This window comes from Camelus dromedarius, chromosome 31 (assembly GCF_036321535.1).
Source record: "Camelus dromedarius isolate mCamDro1 chromosome 31, mCamDro1.pat, whole genome shotgun sequence".
NCBI lineage: Eukaryota > Metazoa > Chordata > Mammalia > Artiodactyla > Camelidae > Camelus > Camelus dromedarius.
The window spans coordinates 18766061-18779653 of NC_087466.1; the positions used below are offsets into that span (position 1 = coordinate 18766061).

Below are 13593 nucleotides of genomic sequence, written 5' to 3' on the forward strand. Positions count from 1 at the left end.
GTAGGACAGATCGCTGAACTTCACGTGTTCACTCGCTGGCCATTGACTGAGGGGCTTCCCTCACGGCTCTGGGTTCTTCCTATACTTTGTCTCTAAGACACGGTCTAGGGAAGATGGCCTTGTGCCTTATTTTATGCAGCGCACGTTTAATAAGGAGTCTTAGGAGCATTTCTAGGTACAGTATTTAATTTCCACTGATGGGAAAATAACTTATGATCGAAAGGAGACTGGGAGAATTGTTTTATGGTATTTTACAGCTGGCACACGCTTTTGTTCCAGACGGATATTAGTTTCTTTGTCCGTCTCTGAACCCTCAGAAAGAGACGTTGAACAGGTGTAAACGGTGATTAACCACTCTTTCATCTGCTTTAAGCAAACAGTTTAATTAAGCTGGTACATAACCCTTTACTTGCCCTTCGCAAATCTTCAGAGGTTCACAACCGCCTGGACCATGATGGGGTTTGACGGGGAAGGCGTTTTTCAGTGATTTTTTTAGTGATTTTTAAAAATTGAAGTACATTCAGTTACAGTGTGTCAATTTCTGGTGTACAGCATAGTACCCCAGTCATGCATATGCAGACGTATATTCATTTTCATATTCTTAGTAATTTTTTTTTACTTAATTTTTTTTCCTACTGTATTTAGGTATAATAAGACACTGTGTTGATAAATGCTTTGTTTTATATTTATTACTAACAGTAACTTATAACCCTCTCTTGAAATGCAGACATTCAACAAGCTCGTGGGAAAATTTAGCCAGTCCGTCTTTCATTTGAATTTAACCCAAATACTGTCGGCGACCATGGAAGGCAAGCTGGTTGTCTGGGACATTGACCGCCCACTGCCATCTGCCTCCAGCTCTTTGGGCTTTCCCCACATCAAACCTTGTAAACTGGTTCATTTGCAGAAGGAGGGTATCACGGTGCTTACTACAGTTGATAGGTAATTAATTAAAAAGTAGCTATAGATGATTATAAAAGTATTTAAAAACCCTTTTGGATGCGTCCACTTACTTTGTATATGCATAGAACGTTTCTGGGGGGAGTCAGCAAACTGAGAACATGGGTTGTCTCTGAGGAAAAGAACTGAGAACAAGGATGGGGTGGCTGTACTTCTTTTTATAGACTCATTTGTACTAATTGGTTTACTTTTTTTTTTAATCATGAGCATGTATTACTTTTAAAAATCCTTTTGTGCTGATGAAACAAAAAGTAATTGATTTTTTTTCCTTTTGTACTAATGAGACTGATTTTGCACCCTAAGTTTTACATACCTTAAGAAAATGACACAGATAGCTATGTTGTTTTTTTGATTACAAAATAACACTTACCCATCGTGAAAAGATGAAATACAACAGAACTTTATAAAGTTCCCGAACTCTTTGATTTTGAGAGGCTGTGAGGGCACACATGTAATCACTAAGAGCCTTAGCCTCAGACATAAAGAGGTTTGCATTCCAGATGCATCTCTCCCTTACTGAGTGAACTTGGGTAAGGGAGTTAATTTTGCTGAGCCTCTGTTTTTCCATCTGTAAAATGGGCATAATAGTACTATCCCTCCCAGAGTGATTTTATGAGGCTTTTGTGAGATAAGGCACATAAAACTCTTGTCTGGCACAGGGGAGCTCTTAGGTAAAACAGGCATTATTAGTGTGCTAGACAAGTTCCCCGAAGTGCTGGAGACAAGTGCCTAATGACAAGGACCCTGCCCCATGGTTGGACTTACTCTGCCTTCTGCTTTCTTTGCCAAAGCCCATTGCTTTCCTTTCTTTGATACAGGGGAGCAGTGAGGTCCTGGCACGGCTTTGCAAAAAGAAACGCCAACTGTCATCTTCACTCGGTGCAGAAAGACAGCAGTAGAATTGCAATTGATGAGCCAATTAACTTTTAATCATTGAGGGTTAGGACTCAGGGAAGATCAGGCCTGGGTTCCCCTCTCTCCACGTTAAATAAAACCCAGCCAGGACCCGGGAGCCCTTGGAGGAAAACGCTTGGCTTGTTTTGCCGTTTCTGTCCAGCAGAGGGCAGTGAATGACGTTCTAGCCAATTACTCTGCCCACCTGCCTTGCTTACTAATCAGAAACCTCATTTAATCACTTTGCATATGTAAGAGGTAATTCACCCCCTACTCCCCCTCCCCGTGATTAGAATTATGTCAGAAGCTTAAAAAAAAACAAGCCCATTTGGGATGGCTCTGAGGACTGGAAATAAAAGCCATTTTGTCACACAGCACTGCCTTTGGCTGTGATGACTGGACAGGGTTTTACGATCACTCTAACAGCAGCGTCTTCCTGTAAAACGGCTGGCATCCCATTGCCAGCCTGTGTGATTTCAGAGGGCTGGTGGATGGACTCCGTTGTCATCTGTAGTCTCATGGCGGAGGGTGTAAGTCACTGCCCGCTGCCGTTGCATGTGGCTGACCTCGGAGAGCAGAGAGCGTGGACTTTGCGGTTGATGCACCTGGACCCCTGCTTAGTCTAGCCTCGTGGCCCTGAGAGGGTTGCCAGGTTTAAGTATGTATGTCTCATGCAGTATTTGGGACATCCTTGTACTAAAAGATTGAGATTCAAATTTAGCTGGGCAGCCTGTGTTTTTATTTGCTGAATCTGGCAAACCCAGGCCTTGAGCCTTAGTGTCCTGGACGTAAAGTGGGCTGACAGCAAAACCAGACACATAGGGCAGTACCGGGTGAAGTTTCTGCGACTCCCGGGGCCCAGAGGTCAACGTATAATTGGGTGTTCATTAGGTGGCATTCCTTACCGTTGTTTAACAAACTGAGGATCTTCTCTGTTTCAGCTATATTGTCACAGGCGACATTAGGGGTAACATCAAGTTCTATGACTATACCCTGTCCATTGTTAACTGGTACAGCCACTTCAAACTGAGCTCCATAAGGACCCTGTCCTTTTCAAAGACCCCGGCCTCTCCTCCCACCGAAAATACAAACTACCCTCCAGACTGCACTTTAAAAGGCAACTCTTTTATTGTAAGGTAAGTTGTCAATGCATCTTGTCATCTGAAGGGTTAAAAAGTGATTGATGTCTTCTCTTGGTTTGTGTAAAGCAGGACCTCCTTCCTGTTCCTGGGATAAGAAAGAGAGGGAACTAGCCTTCCAGGTCTGTCCTTTACCTGGTTTGCAGATGGATCTCCTTGACTGATTACAATCACTGTTTAATCATTTTTAAAAATGAAACATCATTCTCATATCAAGGATGTTTAGTGATGGGAAGCTGGAAAGGGCTTGTCCCCGGGCTGTAAACTGGAGTCCTTCGCTGTAGGTTGGTCCCTTTTTCCGAGGCTGAGTTTGCCCTAGCACTCCGGTTAAAGGCATTTGATAATTAATAGCCATAACATTTCAAGACTGAATTATCTGTGAGTCTGCTTAATTACCCTTGCAGTATTTGCAGGCACATCTGTATGTGTGCACCAAACTCCATATTTGCATACACAAATGAATATTTGCATGTGCAGATTAGCTAATTGTACAACTGACTGTCCATCTGCATACTTAATGACTCAATTTACATGTAGAAATGTGGGCTTTTTCACTTGCAAATGGAGGCTGTTGGGTATTGGTAGTATATTTTCAGAGATGCGGGGTTAATAATGTCACTAAATTACAGACGACAGAGGCGTTTCATGTGCAATTAGAAGCAGAATGGCTGGCGTGCCCCATTCCCTGCAAACACTGATGCTGCTCTGTCTCCCCTTGGCAAACAGGAATCTTATCATCGGGACAGCGGATGCGTCAGTGTACCACTTGACGACGGATGGGACCAAACTTGAGAAGTTATTTGTAGAGCCCAAGGATGCCATTTGTGCCATCTCCTGCCACCCGTATCAGCCCCTCATCGCCATTGGGAGCTTCTGTGGGATGATCAAAGTGTGGGATTATGAAAAGAAAAAATACCTCTTCAGCAGGGTCTTTGAGAAAGGGCTTGGAGTCCAGAGTCTGACCTACAACCCGGAAGGTACTTTTCTTGTATCAGCCCATCTTAGGTGTCAAATCGAAAACAGACCCAAATGGCTTTTCCCTTGGCTGTCCCAGCCCTGGGAGGCTCACCTGGGCCCCGCTCCCCCACCCGGTGGGACGCTTTCTCCCTCCGGTCCCTGCAGAACCCTGCGCTGCCTGGTCTCCTGCCGCCATGCCAGGCTTTTCGTAGGGAACTGCCGGTGGGTCGAGTTCACTGCTGTCTCCTCGGCGCCCAGAACAGGGCCCGGCACCGAGTGGGTGTTTATTGAATGAATACAGCCCTTTCGATCACCATTCTCCGGCTTGTGATTTCAGGGACTCTTCTTGGAGCTGGCTTCACGGAGGGGACAGTTTACATTCTTGACGCAATGTCCTTAGAGAGTGAAATCCCAGAGCCTTTCAAATATTCCAGAAGCAGCGTGACCCACATCAGCTTCTCCCACGACTCCAAGTACATGGCAACTGCCGTGAGTGTTTCCACCACCCAGCAGTTTAGCAACCTTACTTAAAGCCACAAAGAGAGAGGGGCTGGGGATGGTGGGTGGGGCGTGGCAGCTAAAGGGTACAAGGTTTCTTTCTGGGGCGATGAGATGCTCTAAAACTGTGATGATGGACACACACCTCTGTGAATATGCTAAAACTCACTGAATTGTTCATTTTAGATGGTGAATCGTGTAGGGTGTGAATTTTATCTTGATAAAGCCATTGTAAAAAGAGAACAGGATGGGGGACTTCTGCCTGAAAACAAGAGCAGGGCCTCAGAGCTCCCAGACTTGGATCCTGCTACTCTGACGGCTTGTCTGGGTTTGTCAGTTTTTGGAACCCTTGCTCTGCACCCGGGTTTTCATCTCTCCCTTTGATTTTTGACAAGATGACATTCTCATTTATCTCAAAGCAGAGTCTTTACCAAGCATTTTGGATTCTGTTCCTTCCCTCTGTGAATAGGGCTCTTAATCTCAGTAAAGATTTCCCGAGACCCGTAACCTCTCTCTTTCTGCCAGTTCTGTCATCTGCATGGGCTCATCTTGCCCGATGTGGGGGGACAGAGTCAGGTTGGGGGGAAGCAGCGGTTTTAAAGGCCCAAACAGCCCCCCACCTCCCATGTCCCACGTCCCACCAGCACACTGACTCAGGCATCCCTGTGTCCCCTCAGGCTGCTTCCACCCACTCTCTGACCCTTTCAGTCTCAGCCATCATACTTTTTTCTTTTTTCAAAAAATCATACCTTTTTAATTTTGTGTAACTAGATAAAGAGAAGGGAGGACAAAGGCCAAAAGAGTCAGGGTTTCAGTTATCAGCAGAGAATGAAGTCGGGAGAGTAAGACCACAGCGTCAGAGAAATACCAACTCCCTCCCACTACCTACTTTTAACCTCAGTTTTCTCATCTGTAAAATGGGTGTTAGTTCACTACTTGTTCCAGTAGGTGAAGATTTGCTTTTTGGATAAAATACTCCGGGAGCAAAGTGAGTATGAAAAACACAGTGATGATTCTTCAGCTACAACCCTGGAAAAGGAATAAGCCCTGCCCTTGCGCTTGCCTGCAGGATGTACTTTTCACTGTGGCCGTTTACGTGCTGAGAGTCAAAAATGGACGAAGGGTCTGGGAATATCTGGCGAGACTTCGTTCTCATCGCAAGAGCATTCGAAGTGTCCTGTTCGGGGTTCATCTGGACAGCAATGAGCCCAGACTGCTGAGCCTCGGGAGAGACAGACTCTTGGTGAGCCGTTTAGTTTTCCTCCGCCTGGTCACGAGGACCGGGCCTCATTCTTGTGACATCCCTGGCGTCTGGCACAAAACCAGGCCCACAGTTCGTGTGCTTGTTGGAGAAAATGAATATACAATAAAGTAGCATACCTCTCTGAGTTGGCAGTTGGCCTTAACGCGGCTCTGCCACCACATGGGGACTGCTGTCCTGAGCATAAAGGCTCCTGAGAAGTGGCACTTGGCCAGATGGACAACTCAGCCACTCTCGCCTCTCAGTGCATATTCGGAAGCCAATACTCACACTTCCTGTGTGTCCAGGGGTCAGGGCCAGGCTGTTACCTCAATGTGACAGCTCAGAGAGGGTGTGAGATCAGAGGGAGAGGTAGTGACAGTGGCAAGTGCAGTATTACATGATTGAGCCAAAAGGATTCAAAAATCGATCAGTCGGTTTATCTGTGCATCCATCTTAACTTCCTTCCTTCCTGCCCCTTACTGCTTTTATTCTACCCATCCTTCCTTCCATCCGTCCATCCTGGTCTGGCCATCCAGACCTGCCTATGGGTGAAGTTCAGCAGGCTGCTAATTTTTGACTGTCAGGCGCTGAGATTTAGATAAATAAGAATTAGTTTCTACCCTCAAAAAGTTCCCAAGGGTCGGGGGAATGTTCCCAAGATAATGGAGAGTGAAGTAGTGCGACGTAACTGTAAGAGTTCAGGTTTTGGAGCTAGTCGGACCTCGGTTTGAATTTTCACTCTGCAACTTCTTAGCTGTGTGACCACGGGCACGCCACGGAACCTCTCCCAACACTGGTTTTCGCATCTGCACAGCAGTACTAGTTTGCAGGGCAGTCGTGAGTATTAAATGGCATGATGTCTTTGGAGCGCTTAGATCAGCATCCTGCTTGTAACGAATGCTCCGTGATGGCAGCTTAGTAAGTGTAGGATTTAGGCAAGTCTCCTCTTAGGACGCCTGATACTGTCCCCGCCAGAATAGGACTGCTGGCTGACTGCATTCACCTCAGTCCTTATGTGTGTCTGTCCGGGCTTCTCTGCAGATCGAGTATAACCTTCCCAAGAGCTACAGAGACCACCTGGAAGTCCTGGACATCCACCGAACCGACCAGGGCAGCTGCCCCACCTGCATGGTCTGGTACCCGCCACTCACCAAGGAGCTCTTCCTGCTCGTTTGCAACAGTGGCTACAAAGTGAAACTTTTTAATTCTACCACAAAAATGTGCAGGTAAGCACCAGGAGCTTCCCACTGCTAGCGTGTAAACCAATTTCTCAGCCCCCAGCTTATTTCAGGTCCCACCTTAAGGACCTGTGGGCAGCTTGGCTACCATTCTTACCCTCCTGACTCTGCAGAGGAAGAAACTGAGGCACAGATAATGTAAGTCGCTCTTACCCAAGGTCACATGGTTAGGAAGTGCCCGAGGCAGGATTCAAACCCAGAACTCTTGCTTCTGAGCCGAGCGCTGCACAGGAATAAGGCACCCAGAGCTCAGTGCCTGAGGCTCAATGAGGAAACCAGACTCCAGGGCCCCGGAAGAGTTGCTGACGAGCTATAAAACCTCCCATTCTTTTCTCATGGATAAAACCAGATGGTTTAACCTGAATACTACCAGTTGTTTGATTTTTCCTAACTCATGGTTCTTAAAGGAGTTTTAAGTTCAACTGATAGCGTCCCACGGTTCACTCAGTGTTTACTGAGCCCCTGCGTTATCCAGGTGCTGTTCTAGGTGCTGAAGGCGGGATGAAAACAAAACAACCTTTCTGTCACCATGAAATCTGCATTCTACTGGGGAAGCGGAGTTCACGTTAGAGGCTGGGCTGGAGCTCCACGTCTGAGGTCAAGGGCACATGGTGGTTCCAAGCCACAATTCAAGAGGAGATTCCACAGGGGAAGGAAAGATAGAGAAGAGGTCAAAGGACCAAGCCCAGGGCATCCAAAGCTTAGCATCTCAGAGCAGCGGTTCCACCTCCCTGAAATAGGCCCACATCTGTGGTTGGTCCCTCGTGCTGCTAGGCCGGTGGGTCCCGGGTAAGCTCCCCATTATAATTATGGATTAGGGTGCACCATGCATGCACCAGGGCCCTGCGTTCGTCATCCCATTTCATCTTCAACAACCCTGCAAAGTGTTATGCCACCGAGGCTCACAGAGGTGACAAAACTTGGTCAAGTGGCCGGTCAGGGCAGGACTTCATCCTCGAACCGAGCCCCGACTCTCCTCTCCTCGGTGTTACTGGGCCCTGATGCAGCCCTGGCTTTGGGATTGGACCTTATGAGCCCTCGAGGGCAGCCTCTTTCTGCCTGTGGTTCGGCCACCTCGTGGGTTTGGCCAGAAAGAGCAGAGGCAGGAGGAACTGGAGGTGAGAATGCTTCAGTGACCTGACCTTGGAGAAGGGAGTTAGGAAGCGCCAACAGCAGCTGGCCCCAGGCAGGAGGAAGACCTTTTTTTTTGGAACTGTATCTCAGATAAGACTGGTCCTCAAAAGGCCAGGACCACCCAGGATCTTCTTCTCTTTTTTCCCCCCAACAATCCTTTTTAGAAGGATCCAAGGAAAAATGACTGAGCAATGCCATGTCATGTGGCAGGGACAGGAGAGAAGTCCAGCATAATTTTTAAAAAGCTGTTAAGAACATTGGGAAAGAGACTTTTGGAAGAAATATGTAAAAAGAAATTTTAGGAAGATTTCAGAATCTTTGTACATCATCTTGAACAAACATAAGCTCTTTGGACAAAGAATATCCCATAGATGTGCCCAGTCCTGAGAACCTCGGAGTTGGCTGAGCAGGTGGCTGGGGGACAGAGCAGCCCAGGCTCGCAGTTCCTGCTGACAATTAGTAACAGAGACTCAGAGCCGAACAGTTAGGAGCTTCTGCTGTGGAAGATCAATTGGAACTTAGTATAAAGCATCTTTTTTTAAAAAGTTGAAATGTAGTTGATTTACAGTGTTAGTTCCAGGTATACAGCAAAGTGATTTAGTTGTACATATGTATACATATATATTTTCTTTTCAGATTCTTTTCCATTATATGTTATTACAAGACATTGACTATAGTTCCTTGTGCTATACAGTAGGTCCTTGTGTTTATCTATTTTATATACAGTAATATGTGTCTCTTAATCCTCAACCCCAAATTTACCCCTCCCTGCTCTTTTCCCTTTGGTAACCATAGTTTGTTTTCTATGTCTGTGAGTCTGTTTTTGGTCCATAAATAGAATTTGCATCATTTTTTTTTGGATTCCACATATATGTAATATCATATGGTATTTTTCTTTCTCTTTCTGGCTTACTTCACTTAGAATGACGATCTCTAGGTCCATCCATGTTGCTGCAAATGGCATTATTTTATTCTTTTTTATGGCTGAGTAGTATTCCATTGTATAAATATACCGCAGCTTCTCTATCCAGTCATCTGTTGATGGACATTTAGGTTGCTTCCATGTCTTGGCTATTGTAAACAGTGCTGCTATGAACAGTGGGGTGCATGTGTCTTTTTGAATTATAGTTTTTTCTGGATATATGCCCAAGAGTGGGATTGTTGAATCATATGGTAAGTCTATTTTTAGTTTTTTAAGGAACCTCCATACTATCCTCCATGGTGGCTGCACCAATTTACATTCCTACCAACAGTGTAGGAAGTTTCCTTTTTCTCCACACCCTCTCCAGCATTTATTATCTGTAGACTTTTTAATGATGGCCATTCTGACTGGTATGAGATGGTACCTTATTGTGGTTTTGATTTGCTTTTCTCTAATAATTAGTGATATTGAGCATCTTCTCATGTGCCTGTTGGCCATCTGGATTTCTTCTTTGGAAAAATGTCTCTTTAGGTCTTCTGCCCATTTTTTGACTGAGTTGTTTTTTTTATTTTAAACTGTATGAGCTGTTCATATATTTTGGAAATTAGTCCCTTGTTGGTCGTGTCATTTGCAAATATTTTCTCCCATTCTGTAGGTTGTCTTTTCATTTCGTTTATGGTTTCCTTTGCTGTGCAAAAGCTTTTAAGTTTAATTAGGTCCCATTTGTTTATTTTTGCTTTTATTTCCATTATCTCTAGGAGCTAGTTCAAAAAATATTGCTGAAATTTATGTTCTTTTTTTTTAAATGTTTCCTTCCACTGCCTTTATTGTCGCTATTTTTTTCTTTCAATTTTATTCAGATATAATTGACATACAGCACTGTATAAGTTTAGGTGTCCAGAATAATGATCTGACTTACATACATCGTGAAATGATGACCACGGTAAGTTTAGTGAACATCCATCATTGCATATAGATACAACATTAAAGAAATAGAAAAAAAGTTTTAGGATTTACTCTCTTAACAACTTTCATACGTAACATACAGCAGTGTTAGCTATATTTATTGTGTTGTACATTACACCCCTAGTACTTACTTATCCTGTAACTAGAAGTTTGTACTTTTTGACTGCCTCCATCCAATTCCCTCTCTCCCCACCCCCGCCTCTGGTAACCACAAATCTGGTCTCTTTTTCTGTGAGTTTCTTTGTTTTTGAAGTATAATTGACCAATAAGGGCATGCTAGTTCCTGTTACACAGTGCGTTGATTCTATACATTTATACATATTTCTGTACATTTCAAAATAATCACTGTGCTATGTCACTACACAAAGATATTACATAGTTATTGACAGTCTTCCTCACACTGTACATTTCATTTATTCGATTCATGTATTTATTTTGTAGATGGAAGTTTGTACCTCTTAATTTTCCTCACCCATTTCTTGCCTCCCCCAGCCCTCTTCCCCACTGGCAACCACCTGTTTGTTCTCTGTATCTATAACTGTTTCTATTTTGTTATATTTGTTCATTTGTTTTGTTTTTCAGATTCCACATATAAGTGATATCATATTGATATTTGTCTTTCTCTGACTTACTTCACTCAATATGATAATCTTTAGGTCCACCCATGTCGCTGCAAATGGCATTGTTTCATTTTTTATGGCTGAGTAGTATTCCATTGTATTTTTATACCACATTTTCTTTATCCAGTCATCTATTGGTGGACACGTAGATTGCTTCCAGATCTTCACTATTGTAAGTAATGCTGCAGTGAATATAGGGTGCATAAATTTTTTCCAATTACTGTTTTTTTGAGCCATGAAGTTAGGAGTTTATTATTGAAGATCAGTTGGAAATTCATATAAAGCATCTTTCTTAAAAAATAGTTTATTGAGGTGAAATTCACAGACCATAAAACCAACCATTTTAAAGTGAACAATTCAATGGTTTTTAGTCCATTCACAATTCTGTGCAACCACCACTTCACCTAGTTCTTAAACATTTCCATCATTCCAAAGTAAAACCTCTCGCATAAAGCATCTATTAACTTGTAGGAATAACAAAGCCCCGTAACCACAACTTAATTGGGAAGGAATTGCCTTTTGATGGTAAATCCCAAGGAATTTTAAAGTGCATTTTAGAATATTTGAAAGAACACCAAGAGGCAGTTCACAGAAAAAGGCCAATAAACCACTGAGCAGATGCTCACCAGTACATCAAAGATGCAAATGAAAACAAGACCTCATTTTTCACAAATCAGATAAGTGAAGATAAAAATGATCGATAGTGCTGGGTGTTGGCGAGGCTGTGAGGGACCCTGCACTCTCACCGCTTGCTGGCGGCGGGGGTAAATCGGGACAACCTTTTGGAAGAGCGATTTGTTACCCTTTTCTTAAATTACAGCCTATCTTCTGACTTCTAGGAATGTAGCCCACAGAAGTGCTCACACAGGATGCCAAGACATAAGTAAAAGGATGTCTTGTTTGAAAATATTTTTCAAAATGGAAACAGTCCAAATATCCATTAATAGGGGATTAGTTAAATGATGGTTTGTCGGTGCACTGAAACATGATCCTGCTTTTAGAAAAGGAAAAAAAATTAAGAGAGACGACAGCTCTCTGCTTACTAACATGGAAATATCTCCAAGACATAATATGAGATAAAGCAAATTGCCAAAAAAGCATGAATATATGTTCGTATAAGATTATATTTATATAACTTACATATTTCCATCTAAAAGTATAATTGTATGGGCTAGAATATATATATAAAAGAAATTCTCGAGTCATATACACCAAACTATTAGCCATGATAATCTTGCGATAAAGCGTTTTGGGTAGATTTTCTATTTGATGTCTAAATATTTGAAAAATTTCTCAATGAATACGTAAAATGTTTTCAGTCAGAAGAAGATATTAATTTTATGAAATTGTTGGAAAATCTGACAATAACAGGCAGCAGTTACATAGCTCCTCTCCTGCCATGTGCCAGGAACTGTTCTGAGTGCTCTATGTATATTAACTTATTTACTACTTACCACAGTCTTGTGGGGTAAAATGCTGTCATTATCCCTATTTTACCAATGAGGAACCTGAGGCTCAGAGAGGTTGAGTAGCTTGACCTTTTTTTAATGCTTATTTATAATTTAAATTAAAATAATTCACATATCATAAAATTTACCATTTTCAATGAATTTTTTTGTACTATATTCACAAAGTTGTGCAACTATCAGCACTATTTAATTCAAGAATATTTTCTTTATCCACCAAAAGAAACCCCATACCCACTAGCAGTCACCCCCCTCCCATTGCCTTCTTTTCCTTCCTGACCCCCCCCCCCCCACTGCCCCACCCCTGGCAGCTGCCAATCTACTTTCTGTTTCTATGGATTTGTCTGTTCTGGGCATTTCACGTAAATGGAATCATATACTGCGTGACTTTTGGTGTCTGGCTTCTTTCACTCAGCATCATGTTTTCAAGATCTATTTATGTTGTAATCTGTGTCAGTGCTTCATTCCTTTTCATGGCTAAATAAAATTCCATTGTGTGGATGAACCACATTTTGTCTGTCCATCCATCAGTTGTTGGACAATTGGGTTGTCTCTGCTTTTTGGCTGTTAAGAACATTTGTGTGTAGGTTTCTATGTAGACATATGCTGCATTTCTCTTGGATGTGGACCTAGGAGTGGAATTGCTGGATCATGCGGGAACTACATTTAACCACTTGAGGGACCGCCAGACAGTTTTCCAAAGCTGCTGTGGCATTTTACATTCTGGCCAGCCATGTATGAAGGTTCCAATTTCTTTACAACTTGCCCCTAATTTTTAAGAGCTGGGATTCAAATCAGAGTCAGTGCTCTTAACCACCCTCTACCCTTCCTCTACCCACTCAATGACATTTGGGGAGGATCCTTGAACATTTCAACTTGAATGGTTAGATAAGGGTGACTTATAACTAGGTGATGCATTGTCCACCAATTGGTCATTTTAGTGTTGTTAACATTTTGTCTGATTCTCTGTGCATGTAAGCCTGATCATGGGTCATCTGGCCTGACACCCTCCCGCGTCCTGCAGCCCAGTGGTCATGGTCAAGTCTGCCTCCAGAGCTCGTCTCTGCTCACCTCCTCGGTTTTGCCTCCCTCCACCCTCTTTCCCCCTTACACTTTCTGTTTCTGCGGTTTTCAACCAATATTCCACATCCCCTACCTTCACACCTCCTGTTCCCACTATCCATTTTTCTATTACTTCCATATTTTTCTCTCCCATTCCAGACTCAGCTCAGCTGTCTCCCTCCTCAGCGCAGGCTCCACACTGTGAACTCACCTGTCACCTCACTTCTCCCCTCGCTGTGCTTCCACATCTGTTGTCCCTTCTGGGCTGGGAGCTCAGTGGAAGCCACCAAATCACACTTGTTTCTGTGTCCCGAGCCCCTAATGCAGTGCCTGGCACAGGAGGTGCTCAAGAAAGATCTCTGTGGAGTGTCTCCTGTCTCCACCAGGAGCAGGCTGGGTACAGGGGACACAGGGAGAAAACACATCCAAACAGTGAGGGGCTTGTAATATAATAAGATGAACGAGCTAGCGGCCCTGCCAAGGGGCAGACCCAG

The 13593-nt window shown here is 43.6% G+C and overlaps 1 protein-coding gene across 1 annotated transcript in view; it reads left to right on the forward strand.

Annotated features, from left to right (window-relative positions):
- Positions 1-13593, forward strand: part of CFAP251 (cilia and flagella associated protein 251) — a 65434-nt gene that overhangs the window by 24875 nt on the left and 26966 nt on the right. Inside the window, exons 11-16 of the mRNA XM_031442624.2 lie at positions 728-942; positions 2796-2990; positions 3720-3970; positions 4288-4439; positions 5518-5691; positions 6733-6917. Coding sequence (XP_031298484.2) covers positions 728-942; positions 2796-2990; positions 3720-3970; positions 4288-4439; positions 5518-5691; positions 6733-6917 — 1172 coding nt within the window. The remainder of the gene's footprint in view (positions 1-727; positions 943-2795; positions 2991-3719; positions 3971-4287; positions 4440-5517; positions 5692-6732; positions 6918-13593) is intronic.